This window comes from Trichinella spiralis (assembly GCF_000181795.1).
Source record: "Trichinella spiralis strain ISS 195 chromosome Unknown Scfld1, whole genome shotgun sequence".
Classification (NCBI taxonomy): Eukaryota; Metazoa; Nematoda; class Enoplea; order Trichinellida; family Trichinellidae; genus Trichinella; species Trichinella spiralis.
This window is the reverse complement of record NW_003526940.1, coordinates 1,077,498-1,103,929: the sequence shown is the minus strand read 5'-3', so window position 1 is coordinate 1,103,929 and position 26,432 is coordinate 1,077,498. Positions and strand designations below refer to the sequence as shown.

Here is a 26,432-nt window from a genome sequence, read left to right as displayed (position 1 = left end):
GGCTGATCACATCACACGCTTCTGCTTCCGACAGACAAATTCATTCCATTGCCATTGCCACAACGATCAAGAACTGATCAGAAAAAAAACAAAAAAAATTACATACACACTTTTCCCATTTTTATTTCACTAAATTTTCCTCACGTAATAACAACATATTTTTTCCAATTTTACATTATGCCCCTCCTCTCTTGTTGTATATCAAATTATCCAATTTTTGATAATTTTCCAAAAAATATTTAAAATAAAAAAATTCAATTTGACAAATGTACTTCACTCTTTCCCTCACTACGCTCATGTTACTTTGAAACGTTGCCAAAAAGTTGTGAAATCATCACAAAGCCCAAAATCAATTACTCCAATCTCAAAAGAAACCGCAATTTAAAATTAAAAAAAATACCACTAAACCACTTCCTCATAATTTTTTTCACCTTATTCGCAACACTTCATCATCACTTCTGATTCATGTTCATTTTGATGATGTTTTACCTGTTCAAGCTCAGTTGCGAAACAATAAGAAAAATCTTCCGTCATTCGCATTTCATCGCATCCTGCAATTTCACTTTTACCTTTTTCTCCTTTTTTAAAATAAAATCTGCTGCTTACATCATCGGATTTGATTCTATACAGAAAAATAATGAAATGATGTTTTTATTCGCTTGCTAAAAATGAAAAATCAAACAAATATCATTAATAATGCTTCATAATGATAATAATAATAATAATAATTCGGCCATTAATATAATGGCATTCGATGAATAAATAATAATAGTAGTAGTAATAGTAATAATAATAATAATAATAATAATATCTCATTTAAACAATGAGCAAAATTAATATAAAGTCACTCTTGCGTTCGCGGATTCAAAAAGAGAAAAAGAAATAAGAAAAAGCTTAATGCACTTTTCAATGTGAATCGATCAGATGATGCTTTAACAATAAATAACAACCCCAAGAGTGACAACAATAAAATTAGAAAACAAAAAATGAATAATCAATTAGTTGTATATTAGACGATGTATAGGATATATGTGTGAAGCCAGTTGAACAGTTAGGGCAGCTGGAATTCGCCACGTTGAGCAAACCACATCCGTATAACTACTTCACCGAACGAAGAGACAGACTAATCTCATCCTACGCTAAGATATAATGCTGATAAATTTGGCTGGATTTGAAAAATATTTGAACGCACGCTCTCTGTGTATTTTGACGCAGTGTTCTTCAAAAATTAAGAATTACTTTTAAATATGGAATTCCAAAGAAGAAAAAAATTAATTAAAAAAACTGAAACATAAACATGAAATGACAGCATACGGCATAGTTGAAACCGCAGCTCGTATAACAAAAAATATTAATAAATATAACATCTAAAACCCAGTCATGCACACATGTATCTGAGCAAAGGAAAAAGAAAACAAGCTGCTTGCTGCATTGTAGACGAAATAACAAACAAATGACGACGGATCAATGATCAATAAATAAATAATAAATGCGAAATAAAATCATTGTGTCAATTGTGGTGGAACGATCCATTCGGCACAGCAGTTACTAACCAGCAACGTTGATAACCTGATCTCCTGAAATATTAGCATAATTAAAATTACATATTAATTAATTAATTAACTTGTCAATAACAAACAAAAATTTTAGATGATTTCAAATATGACAATTGTTTTTTTTTAATTATAAAACCAAATCACAATAAATAAATACCATATCGAAAAGAAAAACTTCGACAAATCGTTGACCGGAGTAAGAAGGCCCAAACACTGAACAAGTATGCACAATTTTGTTAGCCGTAAACTGTCTAACAAGCTCTAATGATTCCTGAGTCCAACCAATCTCTTCTAAAAATAAAATTTCAAAAAAATTAATATGCTTGAAAAAGAACACATTCAACACTGCTGTAATCTCATCAACTTAGTATATGAACAAAAATATTGAAATAATATAAAAAGAACAAAAAAAACATCTTCACATTCGATGACGTCATATGAATATATACATGTAGTGCAGGTCTGAAGCATGCATTGCAATATATGATTAAAAATAGAATAAAAAAGATGATAAAAAAAGCTGATTATAGCAAAAAATAATAATAAATGATCCTTTGTCATAATTCTTGAACAGACAGAAAAGATCCAACTGACTAAAATGGGAAAAAAAAACTTTTCAACAACTGTAAATACATATAGATATATAGGGGGAATTTAATTTATAAAATCTTACCATTGATTGGTTTCAAATTGGACAAAAATACTTCAGTGGCTTGAAACGGATAATTAAGAAATTCAGCACTGAAAGAAAAACATATATACATAACAAGTAAACATTTCAAAATTGGACAGACAATCATCATCATCTTATTATTATCATTATTATTCACATACTGTATTTGTCGAAGATTCCAGACCGGCGATTTCACAAGGCCACCAAAATCCAAAATACGAATCCAAATCTCATTTTCTCCATTTTCATTCACTTCAGCTGTGCCAAGTGTCATCACGCGGTACCAAACGTTGTCAAACGATGCAACGCAAACCATATTACCTGAAATAAGTATATATTCATTCATTCCGTCAAACAAAGAAATAAATTTTATTATAAAACAAATTATCATAATAAATAACTGACCACCAACTGGTTCAGGAATCAACAAATTGCATTCATTTGCATTGTAAGCGTTATTTAAATTCGCCTGAAATTCCGACAGCATCAAATAAGTTGGGTGCGTAGGTTGTTGAACAAAAAAGTGGACCGCATTCTGTATAAAACAGATAGTAGTTTCGATTGGAACATCAACTGGCAATTCTAGCTGAAAAGTTGAAAAATGATTAAAATGGAAAAAATGCAATAATAAAAAAAAATTATAATAACCACTCACATCCAAAAATTTTTCAGCTGGCAGATGGAAACTGTCCACGAAAACCAACGGCGTCAATTTCAACATCGGATACAGAGACGATGGAAAACGTTTACGGATTGCCCGAAGTGCGTTGTTAATTGCATCACGGTCTCCTGTAAAAGTGTAAATATTACGTATTTTAAAAAGAAATAATAATAATAATTTCCTTTAAATCAGAACATCCCCTCGTATATATATATATTTATTTACCTCTAATAGTGCAAATCTTGGAACCGTCTTTAAAGCAGTGACTGTTTATCCAAATTTTTGAACCGGATAACTCTTGTATACGCTTGACATTGATACCAGAGCGTCCAATCAAAAGTCCAACAAGATTGGCTGGTATTTCAAAATTGTACTCCTTCTTTTCGCCGAAATTGGAGCTCTGCACCGATGTGTAGCCACTCTCTGCAGCACTGCCTCGCCAAGCATTATTCGAGGCTTCGACGGATGACGAAGCCGATGGATAACTCTCCATCGAACCCTAGATATAAAATCAAACAATCCCCTCGCATCTTGTAGATGTTATTTTTAATTAATTCATTAAAGTTAAAAAAGTTTAAATTGTAAAAATTTGGTAAAAAAGCCAAACAGTCATGAGCTAAAAAAAATAGTTGAAAAGAAAAATTAATTCTTCGACGTAATTTGGCCTTCCAAGTGTCATTGTAAATTAGCATCATCGTTGTCAGCAAAAATTTTGAAACATTCAGAATGAATTTGTAGTTTGAACAAAAAATCAACTGATAACGAAAAGAAAAACTCACTAGCAACAGTTAGAAGCCTTGACCTTTAACTTATCTCTATCTCTGCGGCATTAACTGAACTTTGCAAAGTGAGAGAAGAAAAAAAATATTTTTTTCTAAAAATAGCTCCTATTTCCCCCCCCCCTCAAAAAAATGAAATTCGTTCTCAAGTTCTACTACTACCACCACCACTACTAATACTAGTGATAATAATAATAATAATAATAATAATAATGACATAAAAAATCCCGAGAAAAGAAATATTCAATATGAATATATATATTATATTGGGGAAAATATGCGCTACGGTTGGGGGAAAATCAACGGATAAAATCAGTCGTCGTCGTGCGAGATATGATGAACAGCATCGAATAACAGCTGCACCATTTAAAGCATGTTTGCCGATTCTAATGTAAACTTGATCAGTGGATTTTTCTATCAAACCTTCGTCTGCTGCAGAAGAAATACAAAAATTTGCCTATTACAAACATTTAAAACGTCTCAACTAAACAAAAAGAAGGAAACGCGAACGCTGCGAAAGCTCGATGAACTTAATGATGATGCAAAAGATACGCAAGAGTGGATTCATTTTTTCGGCGGGATTCTTGTTTAAATTAAATCAAGTCAACAATACACACACCAGTAAATACACATCCAACCAACACCAAACGGTACATCATACATCACCTGTTTCAGCAATTTCAAACAAACAATCAGAAGCAAACTCATTCAGACAATAAAGATGAAGTCACTTATCACTACTTATTATTGCTGGATGAAGCAACATTGTCTGATTAAAAAAAATTTCATCATCACGAATCAAATACCATTAATACACTCAAATAGTAATTATGAAAAAGAATGTAAATCAATTTCTACGCAAAAACCTATACACATATTTCACAAATACTCCCCCGCATACCTTTACATAACAAGATAAAAACAAAAAAACTGTTCATCAAACAATTTGACACTCATTGATAAAGAAAAAAAAATAAAAATGAAAACCGCAGCTTCAACAATATTTAACAAAGTAAAACAAGCGGAAAAAAATTAAAAAACCAAAAGCAGAGTTCATTTTTTTCGATCAGGTTTAAGATGATTATATAACACGATGATAATTCATTTCGTTTAAGTTTCATCGATGAAATTTTTAAAAAACATTATTAATCATTTAAATTTGAACTTACTTTTTTTAATTATTCTGTAAAATATTTCAAGATTAAGTTGATAGATTGAAGCAAAAAAGACAAAATATATATATATATATATATATAATTAATTAAAAAATGATCAATTTACCTGAGAACAGGGGCCAGCTACCGTCGAATACGACATCACACGAACGCTCAGTTCGGTACAGACAGATTGGGCTGGTCTGTAAGCGTTTTCTTTGTTATTTCCATCGTAAAAATTTCGCTCCGAGCCGTTGTACTGACCATTGACAAATCTCCCATTATAAAACACTACAACAAGAAAAAGAACACAGTGAGAGGAGAATACGGAAATAGCGAATTGAATAAAAAAAATCTATTTATCAGTCACCATTTGGGGTGCCGTTTGTGGAATTGCCTTCAGAATCCCCATTTGAAGAAGAGTAATAATCACTGCGATTTTCAGAAGGAACATTTTCTTCAGAGCTTCTTCGTCCATTGTTCGCGCGTTCTAATAATAAATGGAATAAATGGAAATTTTCAAATTTCAAATATCTCACCTTTCGTTTCTGTTCCGTTTGTCGGATTTTGTCGACCATTGACGATTGGAACTGCCACTGGATCTTCAACGTTCACTTCTGGTGATTTCTGGTTCCCATTACCGGTAGCGGCTTTCAAGCTAGCCTTGCGGTGATTGACGCGACCGCCCCGCTTGTAAGACATTATTGGCTTTTCAGTGGAGTTATGGTTCAATGGCACTGTCACTTCACACTCGGAAATTGGAGCTGGGTTATTGTTGCCCAACTTGTCGCCCTGATCCACCACGACAACTTCGGCTTGGTCAACGCTGGCAAATTTTTCCGCACGCTGAACAAATTTTTTCCAACAATAAAACAAATAAGCGGCGCTTGCGGACGTCAAACAAGCAACACTACCGACCAAACACACCTGCCTGGAAAAAGGGGGAAAGACAATTGGCATGCTATAAGCTTGATTCAGACGACAAATGCCTTGCTTGGCACGCCGCTGACCTGTTCCGCCGGCAACTTTGCTCCGCTATCAAAACTATACAAACAATACAATCAATGGAAACGTTCGACAATTTTTGAATACAATCAGAAAATTAATCTTACTTGAATCGGGTGCGAAAACGCGCGAAAAAAAATTCTAAGACTCAAGTACCACCGACGCACGACGATACCACGCACTACGACAGCCCAAGTACAGTCGACGATAAAATATGTTCAGGAATGATGCCTGCATTTCTCTCAACTATCTTCTAACTTACAGTTCTTTTCTAATTAATTAATCGATTAATTTCAAAAAAACAATTGAACAATGTAAAAAAAATATATTAAAAAAATTTACACATTCTGTTTTTATTATACGAAGTTTATTTTGGTGAATTTCAAATACGAAAAAAATCAACAATTTTTACCGCGTAAATGTGAAATTGATATCAAAAAAATAATATTTCATTTTATTTTATTTTATAAAAATAAATTAAGACTGTTTTGTTTCCTAAAGAGAAATGTGAAACAAAAAATTTTTTCCAACAATTTTACTACAACTGTACAAAACTGATCAAGTACAATAGTGTATTTGATTTTTAATTCATTTTTTTTAATTAATTTTAATTTATGTATTTATAAATTTAGTTTAATAACAAAATAAAGATTAAAATGTATTTTCAATAACTGAAAATTACAAAAGATGAACACAAATTTAAAACAGCCAACATCCATCAAGTTGTACATTTGTATTTATTATTAAATGATAAAACAAAAACATTAAAAATTATCCTAAACGATAATATTTGTACTGAATTTATTTTTCAATGATTATTTATTTACTTTAGTTATTTCTATACTCAAAATAATACCGTACGCAATTTGTAAAATTTGTAAAAATGTTTATTTTTATCGAACAAAAATATAAAATTATTCAAAATATATTTATATTTTTAAATAAACATTTTACTTATTTGAACGTGTTCACTAGTTTTTGAACATATTTCATTCTTAAATTTACTCTTTAAATGTTCCTGATTTCACACAATTTACTGTATTCAATTTTTATTTTAAACAATTCCAGTTAAAATAAATTATCGCATAATTATTTTATTAAATTTTGACCATAAAAATTTACTTTTTGATTCAACAAAAATGAAAATAAAACTCATTCGTATAGTGTAAAGTATTGTACTGAAGTGAAATCTTTTAATAATGTGCTTTACGCGCTTTTCTTCCAGTCTCTTTTAGTCTGGAAAGCTGATAAAATTCCACGCATAACGAATAAATTTCATTATTCATTATTAGTGCGAATACAATAAACTGTTAAACTGTTATCAACGATAGGACAGTTGTTGGTTTGATGGATATATTTGTTAAAATTTACATTTTATTACTTTTTAAAATTAAATTAATTATGAATTTACCACTTGTCCAAGTTGAATAATTTCATTTTCGTGAAAAACAATTTTTCCCGTAAGTTTTAAATAAATAATTTTTTCATTTGTACATGTACAGATTTATTGAGTAAAATAGTATGCACGAAAATGTTTGCACATCGGTATTTATTTTGTCTGTTCATTGAGTTACTTTTATTAATATACTACAGCTATATATTTGTAATATTTAATGACGTTTGATATTGAAAAGAATCAAAATGGCAACAATATAGAAATAACTGTTGTGCAAGAAAATGTTAAGAATGTAAACAATGATTAGAGAAATAATTTATGATACAAATTTGTAGTCAGTGTGACATTTTGATGAATTATGCTGTCCTACTATTAACGGGGCTAGTCAAATCCGCTTAACACGCTGATAAACTGCCTAAGAACTGGAATTTATATCATCACTAATATCAGTGATTGAAAATCCATAAAATTAAGATGCACATATGAATTGAATATTTCCTAAATGATAGAAATAATCTTTTAAAAAAACATATTAAGAATTATATGAAGAAAAAGAAATTTGAAATTTAGCCTGTTGACTGTATTCATTTCAGCAACACTTATTGTTTAACACATTAGAAAATTTAAATAAATTCAATTAGATTATAATTGATCTGTTTATGGAAATTTACTTGAAAGCTTTCATTCACAATTTACATTATATTCTTCAGCGACTAGCTTATCAATATGCAAATTATATGACATTGGCTCATTTTCTTCAAGCTAACCGTAGCGATGTGAATTGGAAATTGGAAATATTTTCCACGACATCAATGAAAATTCGGCATTATGAAAAACAAAATGCAAAACATCATTGAAAAAATAAATTCAGCAGAAATATTAGCGTTTATGATAATTTAATAATAAATACAAATGTACAATTTGATGGATGCGCGCTGTTTTAAATGTTCTTCATCTTTTGTAATTTTTAGTTATTGAAAATACATCTTTATCTTTATTTCGTTATTAAACTAAATTTAGAAATTCATAAATTAAAATTCATTTTAAAAAAATGAATCAAAAATCAAATACACTATTGTACTTGATGAGTTTTGTACAGTTGTAGTAAATTTGTTGAAATTTTTTTTTGTTTTACATTTCTCTCTTCGAAACAAAACAGACATAATTCATTTTTATAAAATATAATAAAATGAAAGTTACTTTGACTTTTTTTCAAATATTTACTGCACACTAGATATGATAATGTTTTGTATTTTGTTTGCAGTTTTTCATTAAACAAATGGTACAGTGATTTGAATACAGGAATAAAATGGCATTTTATAACTTTAGAATAGCGTGTAAAAATTCTAATGTGTAAAATAAGTTTTAAACAAAGTTTATTATCAGTTGAAATTAATATTCGTAATGTGAGGAAATGTAGGAAACATTGAATTGATTTGAACTGATAAAAAACAATGCTTGAAATTTAATTTTTCCAAATAAACAATCGTCATATATCATTCTTACATACTGGGTCAAAAGAATTTTTGAAAAATTTTCCATCAAATCAATCATAAATGGTCAACATTGACAAATTTCATTTTTCAGCATATTTTTCAAAATATCAAGAGCAATAAATGGTTTCTTTATTTCTTTCTAAAACTGTCATCATGCTAACATTGTTAACGCGTAAATCCGCTTGTTGGTTGTATTGCAATTTTAAGCATAACTGAGTAGACAACTCGATCAAAGTATTTTTCTTGCCTAAATGTAAAAATCATATTTAACGAGCTTTAAAAGTATAAATTCATTTTTAATGTAATGAAAATATTTTATGAATGCCTAAAGTAATTCATATTGCCATGTTAAAATCATAAATCTTGAAATAACGCTGTTCGTTTTTACAAATCAAAGCAATGAATTTATAGAATAGTTGAACCGCTTTTATTTTAACGTTTTACATTTATAAGAAAGGTGATTTATATGGCAAACTATGCATACATGTATTACTTTCATTTATAAAAACATTGAATTACATTCAGAAAAATAAAAAATAAGCGGTGTATAAATTAAGCTAGCTAAATTAATTACTTAAAATGAGATATTTTATTATAGTTAAAAGGAAACTACTGTGCGTATTACGAAATCGTTAATATTTTGAAAAGCATTTTAAAACAATGTTTGTGTAATCGAAGTTATCGTTTGACCATATATTAAATATAAATTTGATAAAATTAAAAAATGAATGAAACATTCTTGTGCTATTTTATTTGCATAACTTTTGCAGATTGCAACAATTTTGGCATCAGGATTTGTCAAATGTCAAATGTTACTCTAATTACATGCTGTTCAATGAATAGGGTAAATTTGAAATTTTTTAAACAAATGAATTACTTTTAAACCATTTATATTCAGTGAAAAATGTATTTCACTAATATTTAAATAACGTATCAATGCAAAAGTCTGTTTTTCAACTGATAATCTGCTTGAAAATGATAACTTTTGCATTACAAAATCATCATATCACATTAAGAACTTTTACACTTTTCTGTTAAAAAAGTCATTTGTTAAAGTGCTTGGTTATTTTTAAAATTATAATTAAAAATATCCAGTGCAATTTTGCAAGAGTTACTGGAAACAAAAGCCTAACGTTAATATCAACAAATAGCAAAGTACTTTGATATAAATGCTATTTGAAAAACACAGCAAAGCAAAAACTGTACAATAAAACTCTATAAAATGCTGTAAACGCTTGACGCTGCTAAATATGCCAAGAAATAATGAAATTAAAATTGTAGCTATCAATAATAATTTAATTTGTAAGTTGTGCAATACGAACGTTACAATTTTATATAGAAGCAAAAAATTGTATTTACATTTTCAAAATGATGTAAATTACTGATACGCTACGTTATGAATTGCAAAGCTGTATTTTTTTACTTTTATAATTTTTAATATGTTGAGTTTTAATCAAACAATGCGTTTTAAAAATTTGCCTTCTTTATAAAAAAAGTCATCAACCGAAAATTGAAGCTTACGTGTTTCACTTACACGGAGTTACAAATAGCTATCATGTGAAAAATAATTTTTTTTATCAAGCTATCATCCACTTTGCCGTTTTAAGAATGCTAATGTAGAATCTGTTGCCGAAAGAACATTAATTTTTAAACTTCTATTATTTTTCTTTCAGTTTGATGAAATTTGCTTTTCTAAAAAAAAACTATTTTTCGCATTATTTCATTTCATTGTACACTTTACGGTTTTAGGCAATATTTTTAAAATATTACTCAATATTGTAAAATTTCATGTAATTTTCTTTTCCAAATTCAAAAACCTTCAAACCGCAATTTTTTACCCGCTTTACTGTAAAAATGTTTTATGTAACTTACTGTCGATTTCTAATCTGATGTTCAAGTGCAAATAAATATTACTTATGAAAGAAAAAATTCTGTTGTTGATAGATCAAAATAATATTCTTAATATATTGAAATTATAAAAACTGCAATAACTTGTATTTTGTTTATACAATTAATACATGTTTAAGTGATTAATTCCTCGAATGTTGTTTGTGTATTTGACTGAAGTAACGCTAAAATCTGTAAAAAATGTAAAAAGTGTGTATCATTGCTAAAGGTTCATATCGCTTCTGTTTGTGGCGCGAAAACGCAGCGGGTGGTCTTCGTTGAAACTACATATCAAATGACCAGCGACACTGGACTGAAGTGATCTACACGACAGATGGCCGTTGTCCAAGTGTCATTCGGTGTTGTATTTCTCAGATTGCTCTTTGCGGGCAAGCTTCTATAAAGCATCGACTCATTTAATACATCGACCGGCTGTTTGCCTGTTTAGAAACGAAACTGGTAAGGCGATCAGCCACCAGGCCGTCGGATCGATGGGCTCAGAGAAGGGAAAACGGCAAGAGGATGAGCTGACTGACGGCTTAGCTTCGATTTGGTCATTGTTTGCTGACCATCGGTAAGCCGTTAGTCATTTGGACAAAGTCGGTGAAAACAGTCCTCATCGGTAAAAACTAGCAAGTTCTGAAATCGGCTAATCCCGGATTAAGGCGGCAATATAATTGTCTGCCTGGTAGAATTGGAACGACTGTTCTGTTTGTGGCCGCCGGTCTGTCACCTCGTCCCTGGCCAATACTTTGGTTCCTGTCAACGGAGCCACGTTAGCTGGACGATTGCGTGATTGAAGCTCAGCTTGGTCGATACGGATGAAAATGACTCGATAAACTCGATTATGCACGACAATCACCAGCAATATTCACACCCGGACGTCAGTTCAACCGCCTTGGGATTCGGGATCGCATTGGCAATGCCCGTCCAAGCACCTCCGCGACTGACTGATGCTGTTTACGGTAATGGATGGAAAATTGGCTCATTTTGGCCAATCTATTTTCGCCCTTTTCACCCCGAACACGACCTCCAATTTGGACGTCAAATTTCTCATTGCAAACCATCTTCCTGCACTTTTCAACTTGTAATTTTTCTCAAAAATTCAATCCTTCAGAAATTAACTTTTAAAGCTACTTTATTCAAAAAATGTATTTCAACATTTTGGGAGGTAGCTAAAAATTGTTCGAAAAAAAATTACTCGTGCATTTTTATAATATGCTGTAAGCGATGAAAATAATTAAAGTTTTGCAGAATTATTGAACATTACAAATATTTAATTGTATATTCTCATAATTAGATGTAATTATAGGGATATTGACAAGAAAATGGGTATGGAAATCCTATTAATAAACGCTGTTAAATTGATACTTTTTAAAAGTATACCATTATTAAATAAAAATTAATTGTGAAATGATATTTCAGTTTTACATTATGATTTAATAATTCAGTTTTATTTGTAAATTATTCTGTATTATATTGGAAATATTTGTATCAAAAGTAAGTTTTGTGGGTTGCTTATCGCATCATTAGTCACCGAATACTGGATGTTTTTTGATCAGAGTGATGATAATATATTATGCTTAACTAGTCAATGATGCTGTGGAAGAAATTCAAACACTGTGATTGTTATTTTTATAAAAGCAGGTTGGGTTTTTATTAAAAATTTTCAGATGATAATTTGTTTTTGTTGTGATCAGATGAAAATATTTCAATGAATGAGTAAAAATTTTGATGCAGCAGAGATATGAATTATGGAAATTTGAATGGGTTGAACATTCATTTGAGAAGAAGACCTTGGCACGAATATTTTCAAGAGGTTGACGTTTCATTAGTATCCTATTGACAGTGTCAGCGTGAAAAGGGCGGCATGGCGTTGAGTAGCTGTTTAAAGCGTTGACGATGACTGGTGGAAAGCATCAAAATCGGCAGGCATACTGTGAATGAAGCAAGAGCGTTGTGTTGTTGGGCTTGGAAAACAAGCCGTGCTGGTGTCGATTTCTGCATGCCGGATGGGGTCGGCGGTCTCTGAGCCATGCACCTGTCCATCAGTGGATTCGTTCAGAAGGACAGCAACATCAGGCGCCGGAAAGAACAACAAAATCCAGTAATCAGTTCCGAACACTTGTCAGCTTTCATTGTTTTCCGACGCGTCAGCTTACTGGCACCGGCGCGACGCTAGCCAACACTTGTTCCCATAAAGCGGCGCCCAATGTTTCGGCACCTGATGCGAACGCCTATGGCGCAAGGCGTCCGCGTTCCACTTGTCAGAAACGTCACAAACAACTTATAAGCGATGATATGCTGAAACATGAAGCTGAACATAAGCAGCTATTCCGCACCGCTGGCGTTCAAAACAAAAACAAAACCCATAACAAAGTTCTCGTGGACGTCATCAGCTGCCAAATTACTGCTTCTACGGTAGCTTTCAAACTGAAAAATTAACAATCATTTGATAAATTCTTTAACATCTCAAAGAAAAAAAACCAAGAAATAATGCATACATGTATATATATAAATAATATTTGCTTGTTTTATTTTTCTTTCCAAAAGCTTGCAAATTTTATGCAAATATTCGTGTCTTTTTTTAATTTTCATTGTATTGTTAGTATTTAATGAAACAATATAAACTGAATGTCAAAATACGCATATGAATTGAAAATGAATAACATTTTGAATGCATTTCCTTTTATTAGGCATAAGTTAATTAAGACAAACTAGAAGGAAAAAAAGGCTTATTTGCATCAACGTTGAGGTCTATCATTTGATATGCTATTTCAATTTTACAAGCAGTAGAAAAATGTTTTCCCTTTCTGAGAAATTAATTTAAATTTCAGATATTTCTTTTTTAAGAATCCCACAAAATGAGTTTCAACTAGTGGCCGTCGGTTGTCAGAGCTATTTATCAAATTTACTTTCTCCTCCCACAAGTAAGCCAAATAGGAAAACTCAAGAGAATTTCCATTTCTAGCAGCTCATCACATTCATTACATTCAAATATTCGAACACTCAAACTGCTTGTCCGAATGCTATCAGTCTATATGTTGAGCTGTAATTTTTTTGTAAATAATATTACTAGCAGAGAACCGATTGCATTGTTGAAAAAAATACTACTACAAAACGGAGTGATTTGCAAAATTTTGAAGAAGCACCCATGATTTTTTAAAAAAATTTTCAATACAACAGGCTAAATACCTTATAATGATACATCTAGCATGAAATAGCAAGCATTATAATTTGGTCAAGTATATTATGCAAATGAATTTAAAGCGCTGAAATACTATCGATCAATATAAATAGAAACAAACAATGCAATGTTTAGAACAAAAATATTTTTTTTGCATGAAATTTTTAGAGTGTAATTTTGATAATGCTTAGTAAATTTGCTAATGGAATTATTCGAAAAGTAGAAAATCGGCAGCTCTTTGTAGTTAGCTACTGTTTCAACATGTCGACGTAGAGCAGCAGGTAGTTTCATTTTGAATTTTCTGCTTTACTGCGATAAACAAACTTGACAGAAAAGCTTAGAATCACATTTGTTGATTTTTAGGATCAGTTTTGCTCTCATCCACACAGCACAGTAAATCAACTGATGACTAGGATTAATTTCTTTACAAAAGTTTGTGAACACTGCCAGGTAGGAGCTTTCGTTGAAAAATGGAACAGACGGTTTCAGTTTCTTCTCTGTAGTCAACTTCGCCTAAGTGAACAGCTTAGATCAATACTGGTGAATCAATTTCACTGTTAGCCAGCATAATAGTCAGAAAGTAATAGTTGACTTTTGACGGCACTGCTTCGACTACTGTGACAAATAAACTTTTATCAAACGTTGCATTTAAAAGCTGTCGTCACTTTTCAGATAATAGCTTTCACAGTAGATAAACGTAAACGTTGTAAATTATCCATACCAAACGATCGAATCTTTCTGTAAAATTTGCAAGCAACAAAAGCTTCGTAAACAGTACGAAATTATCCACCTTTGAAATCAAATTTCGAATAATAAAAAAATTTCATGAATACATGACATTGATAACTTTTTTAAATAAAGTTTTATAAATTAACATATCAAATGTCATCATAAGTCACAGTTTGTTTAACAGCTTTTACACAGATATTATAGATTTCTGGGATATTACAGATATCCTATGAGATTGATATGTATATCTGCGAAGCAAATGCATTTTTCATTCTATTCATCTGATTGAAAGTAAAAAATATAACAAATGAATCTAGTAAAGCAATTATTTAAACGCAACTGATAATCTGATATGATCACTTCAAGGAATTCATTTCAACAAGCGTTAAAAAGTTGATTACCCAAAGTTGAGTGATTTTATCATTTCAAGCAATGATAAATATTCTTTTGCAGGCTGAAAAATCTTGCATGAAATTTAAAGAAACGAAAGAAATTTCTTTTTTCTTCTTTTGAATAAAAATTCAATTTAATAAACTGCAATTATTGAAATAAGATTTGCTAACCTTTATACCTAAAGTGAGTGACATTTCTTTTATGGAATTTCGCTTAATGCTTTTATCTTTCATTCATGCAAGGTGAGTAAAAAAAGCTGGTATACATTTTATATTTTTTCAAGAAAAAAATATATCAATTTGCAATGAAAGAGAGCTATTTTATGAAAATATTTTTATTGCAAATCTTTGCATGAATTTTGATATTTATTGTATTATGCAAATAATATGTTTACAAATTACATTTATTTGAAATTTCAGTATGAAATTAATTTCCAAAGAACTATTTACTATTTTTAGTTTTCTTTAACATCAGTATGAGTAATAAGAATATTAACATTGCGTACAAATGCAAGTTTAAGCAACTTCTTTTAGCTACTACTATTATTATCACATTTCAGCTTCTTAGTTTTTACTTATCCAGTCTATTTATCAGGAAGTCAGTTGAAAAGTTTTTATTTTTGCGTGTAAATAAGAGTGATTCTAAAATAAGAAAGGCACTTGCATAGAACAAATGAACTGCTTTTAAATTAAGCTCACATTATTCTGGACATTCGGCATCTAAATTTGAGTACTGTTATTTCTAGTAAGTACTACTGTAAAACAATGCAACTTCGGATATTTCTTAACTAAAGGAATAATGCAAAATTGTTAAAAAGTAAAACATAAACATATGAATCTTTCAACGAGTGACGTAATCATGTTGCTAGCCTATAGAATAGGTGAAATAATATTTGAAAATCCTAGAGACGAATTTGAAACAAGCGTACTTTCATTCCACTTGGTCAGATTAGAACTTTTCCATAGCTGTCAAAAGTTGAACAACAATGACTGGTGAAAATACACAGCAGATAATAATAGCAGCAATATTTTACTTCTTTGTCCGTTATTATTGTGGTAACAGCAAATGCTAAGCTTCCTCTTGCATGCTTACGGTAGATTAAATTGATTTCACTTCTCGCAAACACGGCTATTGAACTTTGTTTATTAAACAATGCCTTCTACTTTACTTTTGATACAATCTTCTATTTTTTTAACGCATTAATATTTTCAAGCTTTTACTTTTTCATCTTTCAAGAGTAAAAGATATTTCATATTTGTGCATAACTTGCTGGAAATTTTTTAAACAAAAATATACTTTTTATTCAGAAGTAATCAGAACTGCGCACTGCATCTCTGAAAATTTTTTGGTAAAACATTTTCTTTGAATAAGAAATTGAAATAACTGATTTTCCAAATTTTAATAATTGTTAATCATTGCCAGACGACCTTCAGCTAAGTGCAAACAGTGGAGTGTGCTGAATTTCGTTTAAGAAGAAGCCTTAATTTTCAATAGAATCAAAATTATGCAATTATTTATAAAAATGTTAAAAGCGTTTAAAGTGATTGAACGATTACAATTCTTAGTAAATGACACCGACGCCCCCTTATCAATAAGCCAAATGGATGGTCAATTTCTAATCAACCAAAACAACCTGCAGAGTATTTAGAATTGAATCTGATATTTGCTTAAATCATTTTTTCTATTCGAAATTTTGATTTTCAATAAAATGAGAAGAAACCAAAAAACTGGCAATACACTATTTTGCATATTTCATGAAGTTCAAAACGCTAAATTAAAAAAAATCCCGATTTATACCGTAGATTTTAATGATATTCGCGGAAAATTGATTTCTTTAGAATGTATCGCTTTAAAAAGATTGCAATAAAAATTGTTTTTTTATGCTAAAACAGAATTCACTTCATGAATTACTTTATTAAATTACTTTTTGCAAGCATTTAATAACGTGAAGCAATTGATTTTATTTAAATTGATCAAAATTAATTGCTGTAATTGTTTGTCTTTTCCAGAGTTTCAAAAATATGCAATCATTTTTCAGAGGTATTAGTGCAGTTTTTACAAGCATTTGTTTCATTATTAAATGTGGTTATTGTTGTGACAATGAGTATTATTAAGCAGAAATTCAAGGATGCATGAAGTGAACAGTTTTACAATGTTTCCAAGTGGACGGTTGAATTGAATGCACTGTTTCCGCTTGCAAATCTTATCAAGAGGATCAAAGAGGCCAGTTATCTGCCGGTGGTCAGAAGTTTGAAAATTGACAATTTGAACTCGTACCATGCGCACCTGCTTGACCAGTCCAACTATTGGTCAATCGGGCCTTTTCTCACATGTCCACTGTATATGAGAAGGCGCCGTTTTTGGTACTTTTGACGGTTGAGCCGCGAAAGTATAAAAGGCGGAAAAGAGGTAGAAAAGGGAAGAGTGACCGATGGAAGTAATTAATCTGCCCTTGAGGGCGCCGGACACAGATTGTCTACGGTCAATTGACTCGACGGGTGGACAACGACCATCGAACGCTGTAATCGGATCCTTTGCGTTGTAATCCGCTTCCTTGGGTCACCACCTTGGCGCCGATGCTGTCGATTTTTGACAGTGTCGTCGACACCGCTCTGCTTTTACGGCAAACGTTAAATGGTCAGTCGCTCCTCCTCTATTGTTTGAAAGGCCGATCGGCTATCTGGCAGGCGCTGGCCATTTGACCGTTGGTGGAAATCACGAAGGGATTGCGCTGAGGCTGATGGTCAAGCGTCGGCCACGCGGAACGCTGACCTCAGAAAAGCAAAGCTCCGCAGGTGACCAAACCGCCGCCCATGCAAACAATTTGGTCCAGTCGGCAAATAATCTAATCTTTTTCCATAGCTAATATCATCCGATTTGACTATCCACCCCCTAATCGATCATAGCCACCGTCAATAATAGAGCCACTTAGCCACTGATTTGATAAAAAATATTTCAATATTTTTTCTCTTCTATCCATAAGACAATTAATTTAATAAATTTATAAATTGAATAGTCTGATTGAAAGTAATCAGTTTCACGTATAAAATATTGTAATATTTGCGATTAAGCATGCTGTTATGAAGGAAAATAATCAATAATAAATTTGTAAACATGTTTTTTCTAATAAAATGCCTGCTGGAAACGTTACAGCAATAAAAACAGGAAACAATTGCACCTGTATTTTCAGCTTTATTTGCAATGCTTAAATGAAGAGAGACAGATGCAATAAACTGCACAATGAATAGAACGGAAAATTTTTTTTCGTTTGTTCACAACATAAAACCATTCAAAAAAGCAAGCAAAAAGAGCTGTTAATGTCTGAACATTCTGAGCGAATGCACAACTGTAAGCTTGTTGTTTTATCAAATCAAAATCAAAGCAAACTTTTAAAATCAAATACTTTCCAATACTATTTTTTCTCTGACATTCTTAGGTAAATTTACAACAGACTTAAATACACATGTTTAAAATATTTAATATTTTCAAATTGCTGATAAAGGCAGTTTTAATTTTGAATAAAAAAGCTATTTCAAGTTGTTTTCTAAAATTAAGCGTATACAACTGCAGGCAGCCTTCAGTTTTCCTGACAACTTCCATCGCAAAGCGTGCTGCATTTATCAGCCGAAATCTAAACTATAATTTTTATTCGCATTAATTAAGCCAATTAAGAAAGTATTTGTATATTGTTTAATATTGTAAAATCGTCTTTGAGCTTCAAGATAAAAAAGTTCATAAATTATAAATGTAATATTGAAAAAATAAGACTAAAAGAGCTGAAAAGTAGAGAAAAAATAATTTAAATGAACCAATTCAGAGAAACTACTTTCTGCCATGTTGTTAACGAAGAAAAATTGCTTCGTGAACACATAAACATGTGCTGTCTGAAAGGTGTAACTTTCAGTTTGATCGTTTTGATGTTGAAAATTTTTTTTGCCAAAAACTACATTTCTCTTTTAAAGAGCCTTTCATTTAAATATGAAATTCACGTAACAAGCGAAATCTATTTGAATTTCAAAAGTATGCAAGCTAATGAATATGACAGTTGAAAAAATATACACGGCAAAACTGGCACTGTTCTTTGTTTATTGCAGCTAATAATAATAACTGTAACAGCATAAATTATTATTATTATTATTATAAACTGACAGATTGTGTGTATCAATCTGAATGCATAATGTTGACAATTAAATAAAAGGGAGGCGTAACAGCAACAATTCAGTTGTTCCCATTATATTCATTTTATTGTTTTCATTTTGACTAAAACAAATTAGAATGTAAGAGATTTCATTTAAAAATATGCGATATGGATCGTGTGAACTTTGTAGAAATTTGAATTGCATAAATTCACCTCAAGCACTTTAGTGATAATCTTAAATTTATAACATGTACACATAATTACGTAGGTACAACATTTTACGGACTTTATAGTGATTTAAATGCTAATGAAAGGTCATAAAACGCTATTGCAAAATCAATTGCACGTTGTTTTGTTTCTTTGAAAAGTTTTGAAGAACAAAATCACTTGCCGTCACATGATGACACAATAAGTTTGGCTAAGCTATTGACATTGGCTTACCAGTGCTGGAAGCGACTTTGATCCGGATGTCTGTTTTTCACTTTTTATTATTTGCAATAAAAATTAGGTTGATCTAGGCAAAAGCAAACCATGATAATCAGGAAAGTAAATCGCGGTTTGGCTTTAGAAAATCCAAGCTGCCTTTTTTCTAGCCTTTGAAATGCTAAAAATAAATAAATGCTACTTCGAAACTTGCTCAAATATATTCAATTTTTTGAAACCAAAAATACATTTATTTACAATTTTAATAAAAAATATAATAGAATTCATAAAAAAATAATTCAATAAAAAACAGAAGTATAAAATCTATTTTTCTTTTTTATGAAATGAATAGCCAGCCCTCTTTGCACGTAAAGAATTTATTAATGCAATAATAGCATGTAGCTTTTTTGTATATAGTATTGATGATTTGCTTGCTGTACGTTAGCTACGCAAATATTAATACAAAGCTGATGTGAAGAAAAAATAATGACAAAAAAGATATATTTATACAATAAATACTTATATGCAGCATCTGCTTTTAAGCAAGTTTATTGAAAAGTACCGTCATGATTATCATTTGAAACAATCACATCCACTTTCGTAATTAATTTTCACTTCGACTGAATAATAAATAACTGAAGTGAAAACATCAAATTAATCCGCTGATCATCTTTTCAATTGTAAACTTGCTGATGATAAATCATTCTGTTATTCTAATTTCAAACATGTTTTTATTTTGCTTGCTTTCAAAGTACACATTGTCATCATAGCTAATGTCAAGTTAGTAGTAGTAATCTTTTCACGTGGTCAGTATTTTTTATTTTCTGAACAGCTCGTCATTTTGTAGTTTCTGCATATTGTGGGAAGAGAAGAAAAAAGTCACCCGCAACAATCATACCAACTGATGCTTTGTTGCAATTAATCGTAGCCGGTTGGTAAAAGAGAGTTAGTTGCACATCAGACCAGTGTCCAGATTGATTTTGTCAACTTTGTGCGCATCTCTGTTTCTCTACCTCTTCAGGGCTGGCTAGCAAGCCTGAAAGACACGCAAGTGATCAGAAAACTGGCACCCAGAAAGAGAACCGGTCTTTGGGTTAGAACGGTGTTAGTTCTCAAATCCTGTGCCTTTCATCCATTTTTCCATTAATTCACCACAAGGCCACTAGTGGCACTGAGTAATTAAACGATGAAGAAGAATATCGAATAGAATAAAATAAATAAATAAAGATTAACTGACGCAACCTGACACTGACGGTCAGTGTCTATTGTAAAAAAAGGAAATAAAACATCCAATTGTCTTGGGAACAAAAACTGACTGAATTACTGTAACGCAGTTTTAATTGGGTAGCCGCAAGTGGATTTTGAACGGCGGCCGCCCGCCCGCTTGTCGTCGCCATTGACACGCTGGTAAATTATTGTCCGTGTTAACCGCCGCACGCCAATCAACTGCTGACGCGTCCCGCCTCCGCCGATTCTGATTGGCTGTTTAAGCAAGTGCTGAGGCGACACGCCAATGGTGTTCGCGTTGACAAGAAACGCGAGGCGTTTGTTGCAGCATCGAGCAAATACGTCTTTGTAGGTGTCAAATTCAGCAGCTCTTTACGGCAACAGTGTTCCAGTGCATTTGGCAGCAGTATGCGTCGCGCTGACCGGCTACACAAGTCACTGAGGAAATTGTGATGAAGTTCGACCTGGTCGACTGTTGTGATTCATCATCATTGGAAAAAATTGCTTCCACTTTTACACCATTGCCTTCGATGTACGCTAACAGCCAAGCAACGATGTCGTTCAATCCATTTTTGATCGGTCGGCCAGATTTAGCTGCCGCTGGCTTTTTGCCGCCCACGTTCGTTACTCCTGCCAGCAGCTATTTGCATTCATTGTCATCACTGGTCCCTACTGCACCGCAACTCGGAACGTCAATGCACACCAACTTACTGCCACGATTCGGAACCGGCGTATCCGAAGAACTATTGAACGCTGCTCACGGGTGCAACACTTTGCCTTCGACGGCCGGCAGTGTTGATGAGCAGACGGACAATTTAGTAGATGATCCAAAAGTTGAACTTGAATCAAGGGAACTTTGGGACGAATTTCATGTCCTTGGTACAGAAATGGTGATTACAAAAAGCGGAAGGTAAACAAAAAATCAATAAATACTTTCTTTTCATCAATTTAAATTTTTTTCAGGCGAATGTTTCCTGCATTTAAGGTGCGCTTGAATGGATTGGATAAACGAGCAAAATACATTTTATTGATGGACGTGGTGCCCGCTGATGATTGTAGATACAAATTTCACAATTCACGTTGGATTGTTGCCGGCAAAGCGGACCCAGAAATGCCCAAACGCATGTATATTCATCCGGACTCACCCGCCAGCGGTGAACAATGGATGCAAAAGGTGATCTCATTCCATAAGCTCAAGTTGACTAACAACATCTCTGACAAACACGGCTTTGTAAGTGCTTTGTTTTCCTTGCAATCTGTTATTTCTTTACACACCTTTGATTTGACGCTTGCAGACAATACTGAACTCGATGCACAAATATCAGCCCCGGTTTCACGTCGTTCGAGCCAATGACATTCTTAAATTGCCGTATTCGACGTTCCGCACGTTTGTGTTTAAAGAGACCGAATTCATTGCAGTCACGGCCTACCAGAATGAAAAGGTGAGATTCTGAAAGCGCAGACAAAATAAAATTTGACGCGCATGCATGCCCAAGCATGTGTTACAAGCATGTTCATTGTTCTTTGCTTGAATTTGCAGATTACTCAACTGAAAATCGACAACAACCCGTTCGCTAAAGGCTTCCGTGACACTGGAGCTGGAAAGCGGGAGAAAAAGTAATTATTAAATGACAATAAAAATAAATCAAACGATAATAATCCTCGCATTATTGTAGACGTTTTGCTACTTTCAAGGCCGATTCGGCAGCTTGCATGGGTGAAATAACGACGACATCAACCGGCGCCGAGTCGCCTTTGTGCAGTCATGCCAGCGCGACCAAAGCTAGCGTTGATAGTGACGCCGGCGGTGAAGCAGACGAAATACGCCGTGCTTCTTCACTGAAGCGCCATCATCCGAACGACTCGTCTACTTCATCTGATGAAGACGATGAAGAAGATGATGACGAAGAAGGTAAACATTTTTAAAGCATTTTTTTATATTGCTATTTTTTTGCTTTTACTCTCGATATGTTTGCTATGTTACGTATGTGTTAATGAAAAGTTTATTGTTTATTTTGTTTTGTTTTTTAATATACAGAGCATCGCAGTACAGGCGCTAAATCAAGCGATTCCAGAGTGTCAGCAAAACAGGCTCGTATTGACCACAATCAGCTGTCCGAGAGGCGAAAAGAGGACACTGATTCATCAGAGGTGAAAGCAAAAGCTGGTGACGAAATGAAGCAATTAGCCAGTACAACTTTCCAAGCAGCAAACAAAGAGAGCAGCAGCTCCGTTGCTTTACCGAACGTCGCTATACAGCCAGTGTTCGGCCCGGCCACAAGTGTACCAAATGCATCCGCATCGATGGTAGCTGCGGCTGCACAGTATCCACTTATGGCGGCTTTTTTTCATTCAAATTTGATGCAAAATTTCAACCCAACCAGACCATCTCTGTCTTTTGGCCTAGGGTCTCCAACTGTAAGCCCGTTTCTTGCTGCCGGCTTAGCCGAACCGTCGTCATCATTTTTGAGTGCGTTTTACAATCCAGCTTTACAAAAGGATCTATTATTGAATGCACAAATGGCTTCATTAGCCGCAAGCCGACAAGCGCCGTTCGGCTGCTTTGCCCAGTTTGCTGGACCGACAACACTGACTGGTAGTGGCACGTCAACGTTAGGTGGATCGTTTCTGAGCCCCCAGCAGCGTTTAGTGCCAGTTGCTTCAATTCAACAAAGTGGTGGGATAAATAACAACGCCAATGGCATAATCGGCGCTGCAAGTGGAAAAGCAAGCGCGGCTGCCGCTGGCCAAGTGTCATCGCCTCCCACAACCGGCGCCGTTTCAGGGCCGCTGACCGCCGGCTCGGCGCTGGATGTGTGCAACTTGATACGCAAAGATTGACAGAAGAAAGCAGCTTAAAGCGGCGGCGACAGGTTGATCGCTGCACAGCAAGTGTATGCAAACAGGTCGCCGAAAGATTTCGCTTAACAAACTTGGGGCTTGGCAGAAGCCGCTTTTGACGTGGCCGACTACTCTTGACCGTTGTTGACCCCGGCCTGACTTCGTTCCCACAGTTGGAAAATTTGACTTGAAGCTGGCCGCCCACGTCGGTAGCCTCCTCTCAAACCTCTTTTCTTACTCAGTTATTTTGTCTCTCAAATTCTAGTACTTTGATATGTGAATGAATGAATGTCTTTGCCCGGCCACTTGTGCACATGTGTAATATAATAATTTAACTGAACCGTTGTGCTTAATTTCTATTTGCTTTCCAGTGTTTTTGTTTATCACTTTGACATATAACGTAGAAAATAATGACAATAAATAATAGACTGAACTATTTTTTCCAAAATAAAAGACATGAGAGTTGCTGGGTTTTTTTATGCTTCAGTTTTTTTTTCATCAAGCCACCATTTCACAGCTTCCGGTCGGCTTGCAGTTTACGTTCATCGTCGCCTTTTGACATGGCATTCAATCATCGGCGATCGCCAAATTCACACCTTTTTCCTTGAAAACATTGCCACAGCCTGGAGAATTGGTGCCACGCAGTGAGAACAAACATATCGGCAACAATTGGCGTAGAATATTATTTTCTATTTCAAAATTTACTTGCTACTTTTTATTCTTTTTTAAAAATAAACAAATTCTTATGGTAAATTTTAAAATATTTTCAAACAAAATTATAAATAAAATTGCAATGAGTAGGAGGAAAATATGCAGTGGAAATTTTTGATGAAAAAGGAAATGTTTTGCCAATTTTTTTTCTATATCACTTTGCTTTATTTGAAGATGTAGCTTGTTTTTGTATTTTTTTTCACTAGCAATGAGTATTAATTTGTCAAATGGCAATTTCAAACAAATCAATTCAAGTTCCATCTCACCTCACAGTTTTAAACAATGGAAAAGCAATAATACAAGGTAAATAAAGTCGATTTGTGAAGAAGCATTATTTGAAACACAAGCTATGATATGGTGTATTATGATTTAAAAGAGAGAAAAAATACTGCACATTATTTTTTTTAGTAATGTATGTTCGAAAATAAAATAACAAATAAACAAGTAATATTAAATAGAAAAAAAAATTTTTTACGTTTCATGAAGCAGACAACAGTCCAGTTGAATGTATTATGTGCGCGCTGTTTGCATTTTCACACAGAGAATAATCAATGTAAGTAAGCAACTGAATAGTGAAGGATTGAAGAAAACGAAAGATGATTATGGTGATGTTGAACGCTTCTATTTACGTAAGGTTATGATTCTTTGTTTCTGGACCAAAATAGGCAAGTGGAAAAAAGATGGCACAACAACAAGATGATGATAAATTCATTTTCACGCCGTAATGTTCGCAGAATTCAACGTGCTTCTAAATTAATAATCAATCACCTTTATTATGACTTTGTCCCGGAATATTAAAATTTTTCCTTTGCACCGCTCTGGAAAATGTTCAATTTATAAAGCGATGAAAAATTCAGCTAAGTAAATTTGGCAATCCAATTAAAACCAGTTCAAAAGTGTGAAAATGCGTTGGAAGTAAAAGAAGTTCATTCGTCATATTTTGTTGTGCAACATCCATATTTCTGATTTGCATCACAGAATGCATAGGATAGGGATTTTCATTCGTATGTTTCTGTTGTACATTTAATAAGGATGAATTAATAATTTTGTTTATAATTTTTTCCCAGATTTTCAACTAGCCTAGCCGAATTCTCTGTTTGAAAGCGGTTGCAAGCAAAACAACACCGACCAGCTTTTACAGCTGACGTTTTCTTCTCGCTCCACTTGTTTGCTTGTAGTTGGATGATCAGCAGTAAGCTGAAATGAATATTTTTTTCTGTTGAACATTTCAACTTATTTATTTATTTGTCAAAATTAAAAAAATGGATATTGATGGGAAAAAAAGAGAACAGAAATCAAAAATCTGTTACAAAGAAAAGCAGATTATTGCACAGCAGTCAGGTGAGTGTTTGAAAATTATGACATCCTCACTTTCGCACCTTTCTACATCGACAAGCTGCCGGAAGAACAGCGGCAAAGCGAATTTACTATTCATTTGCGTCACAGACAGCGTCACGAACTTCAACTCCATTTTACAATTAACAATTCCAACAAATTCTTTTGTCCCTTAGATAAACAAAAATTTAATTTTTATTTTAAATATAATATGTATTTAATTACAAACTTACTATTCAATACAAATGTACATTCAAAAATGCAATTATTTATTAATCCAATTTTTTTTCAATGTGCTTGTCAATTAGCTAAAAAAATGAATATCAAGCTCTTCATTTCACACAATTAGTGTTATTATAAAACATTAAAGTTGAGCTGTAAGTTGAACATTTTTAATTTTGTTGTTTATGAAATACCTTTCACATCAACGTTATTAACCAGTTGATTTATTTCAATTGTTCTCTTTTTTATTTATCATTATCAACGTGAAATAAATGTTGTTTTGTTTTTGCAAAAATTTCTGTTGCCGACTGTTGTCTGAAGTTGATGCATCATTTTTCATTAAAATAAAATTCTTTCGAATTTTATATTTTTTTGGTTTTTTTTAAAAGTAGTAGTTGTTGATATCCTGATTTGGCATTGCTTGAAAATGTTCACCTACTTTTAACAAGTGATTAAATTCTTGGTTTCAAATCGGGTCTCTTAACTATTGGAATTTTAAAATTGCCTTATTTCACAAATGATTCAAGTGTTCTTTTGCATAATTGTGAATAAAGTTATAAAAATGAACGTGTGTGGTCGGTGGATATTCTATGGAAAAAACACATTGACATTGTAATTC

General features: G+C 32.7%; 4 protein-coding genes across 4 annotated transcripts; 2 read left to right on the top strand and 2 right to left on the bottom strand.

The window, feature by feature from the left end:
• Positions 1-1,502: 1,502 nt before the first annotated feature.
• Positions 1,503-6,065, bottom strand: Tsp_07340 (putative KH domain-containing protein C56G2.1). Its single transcript, XM_003381635.1, has 14 exons — positions 5,985-6,065; positions 5,751-5,858; positions 5,363-5,669; positions 5,194-5,313; positions 4,951-5,114; positions 4,536-4,570; positions 3,974-4,055; positions 3,116-3,389; positions 2,885-3,018; positions 2,635-2,815; positions 2,391-2,550; positions 2,230-2,297; positions 1,714-1,847; positions 1,503-1,577 (listed from the first exon to the last, which is right to left on the bottom strand). Exons 1-14 carry the CDS (start codon positions 6,063-6,065, stop codon positions 1,503-1,505), a joined length of 1,923 nt encoding a protein of 640 aa, XP_003381683.1.
• A 5,389-nt stretch (positions 6,066-11,454) lies between these two features.
• Tsp_07341 (hypothetical protein) lies at positions 11,455-13,475 on the top strand. Its single transcript, XM_003381634.1, has 4 exons — positions 11,455-11,694; positions 12,113-12,156; positions 12,557-13,028; positions 13,461-13,475. Exons 1-4 carry the CDS (start codon positions 11,455-11,457, stop codon positions 13,473-13,475), a joined length of 771 nt encoding a protein of 256 aa, XP_003381682.1.
• A 7,681-nt stretch (positions 13,476-21,156) lies between these two features.
• On the top strand, positions 21,157-23,545 carry Tsp_07342 (T-box transcription factor TBX2). The gene is made up of 6 exons (XM_003381633.1): positions 21,157-21,614; positions 21,668-21,935; positions 22,000-22,146; positions 22,245-22,321; positions 22,381-22,616; positions 22,743-23,545. The coding sequence occupies exons 1-6, from the start codon at positions 21,157-21,159 to the stop codon at positions 23,543-23,545; spliced, it is 1,989 nt and encodes a 662-aa protein (XP_003381681.1).
• A 1,336-nt stretch (positions 23,546-24,881) lies between these two features.
• Tsp_07343 (hypothetical protein) lies at positions 24,882-26,146 on the bottom strand. Its single transcript, XM_003381632.1, has 5 exons — positions 26,077-26,146; positions 25,636-25,762; positions 25,333-25,453; positions 25,143-25,268; positions 24,882-25,004 (listed from the first exon to the last, which is right to left on the bottom strand). The coding sequence occupies exons 1-5, from the start codon at positions 26,144-26,146 to the stop codon at positions 24,882-24,884; spliced, it is 567 nt and encodes a 188-aa protein (XP_003381680.1).
• Between the last annotated feature and the right edge of the window lie 286 nt (positions 26,147-26,432).

What these genes read in the sequence shown, in the direction of transcription:
- Tsp_07341 (XM_003381634.1), top strand. Translation starts at nt 11,455, where the DNA reads ATGCACGACAATCACCAGCAATATTCACACCCGGACGTCAGTTCAACC. An exon ending in CTTCCTGCACTTTTCAACTT is followed by an intron (nt 11,695 to 12,112) that starts GTAATTTTTCTC and finishes ATCAAAAGTAAG; the next exon opens with TTTTGTGGGTTGCTTATCGC. An exon ending in TTAGTCACCGAATACTGGAT is followed by an intron (nt 12,157 to 12,556) that starts GTTTTTTGATCA and finishes CTGTGAATGAAG; the next exon opens with CAAGAGCGTTGTGTTGTTGG.
- Tsp_07340 (XM_003381635.1), bottom strand. Translation starts at nt 6,065, where the DNA reads ATGCAGGCATCATTCCTGAACATATTTTATCGTCGACTGTACTTGGGC. An exon ending in TTCCCCCTTTTTCCAGGCAG is followed by an intron (nt 5,670 to 5,750) that starts GTGTGTTTGGTC and finishes AAATTTGTTCAG; the next exon opens with CGTGCGGAAAAATTTGCCAG. An exon ending in GATTCCTGAACCAGTTGGTG is followed by an intron (nt 2,551 to 2,634) that starts GTCAGTTATTTA and finishes TACTTATTTCAG; the next exon opens with GTAATATGGTTTGCGTTGCA.
- Tsp_07343 (XM_003381632.1), bottom strand. Translation starts at nt 26,146, where the DNA reads ATGATGCATCAACTTCAGACAACAGTCGGCAACAGAAATTTTTGCAAA. An exon ending in CAGCTTGTCGATGTAGAAAG is followed by an intron (nt 25,454 to 25,635) that starts GTGCGAAAGTGA and finishes TATTCATTTCAG; the next exon opens with CTTACTGCTGATCATCCAAC. An exon ending in CAGAGAATTCGGCTAGGCTA is followed by an intron (nt 25,269 to 25,332) that starts GTTGAAAATCTG and finishes AATGTACAACAG; the next exon opens with AAACATACGAATGAAAATCC.
- Tsp_07342 (XM_003381633.1), top strand. Translation starts at nt 21,157, where the DNA reads ATGAAGTTCGACCTGGTCGACTGTTGTGATTCATCATCATTGGAAAAA. An exon ending in CGGCCTACCAGAATGAAAAG is followed by an intron (nt 22,147 to 22,244) that starts GTGAGATTCTGA and finishes TTGAATTTGCAG; the next exon opens with ATTACTCAACTGAAAATCGA. An exon ending in GCTGGAAAGCGGGAGAAAAA is followed by an intron (nt 22,322 to 22,380) that starts GTAATTATTAAA and finishes GCATTATTGTAG; the next exon opens with ACGTTTTGCTACTTTCAAGG.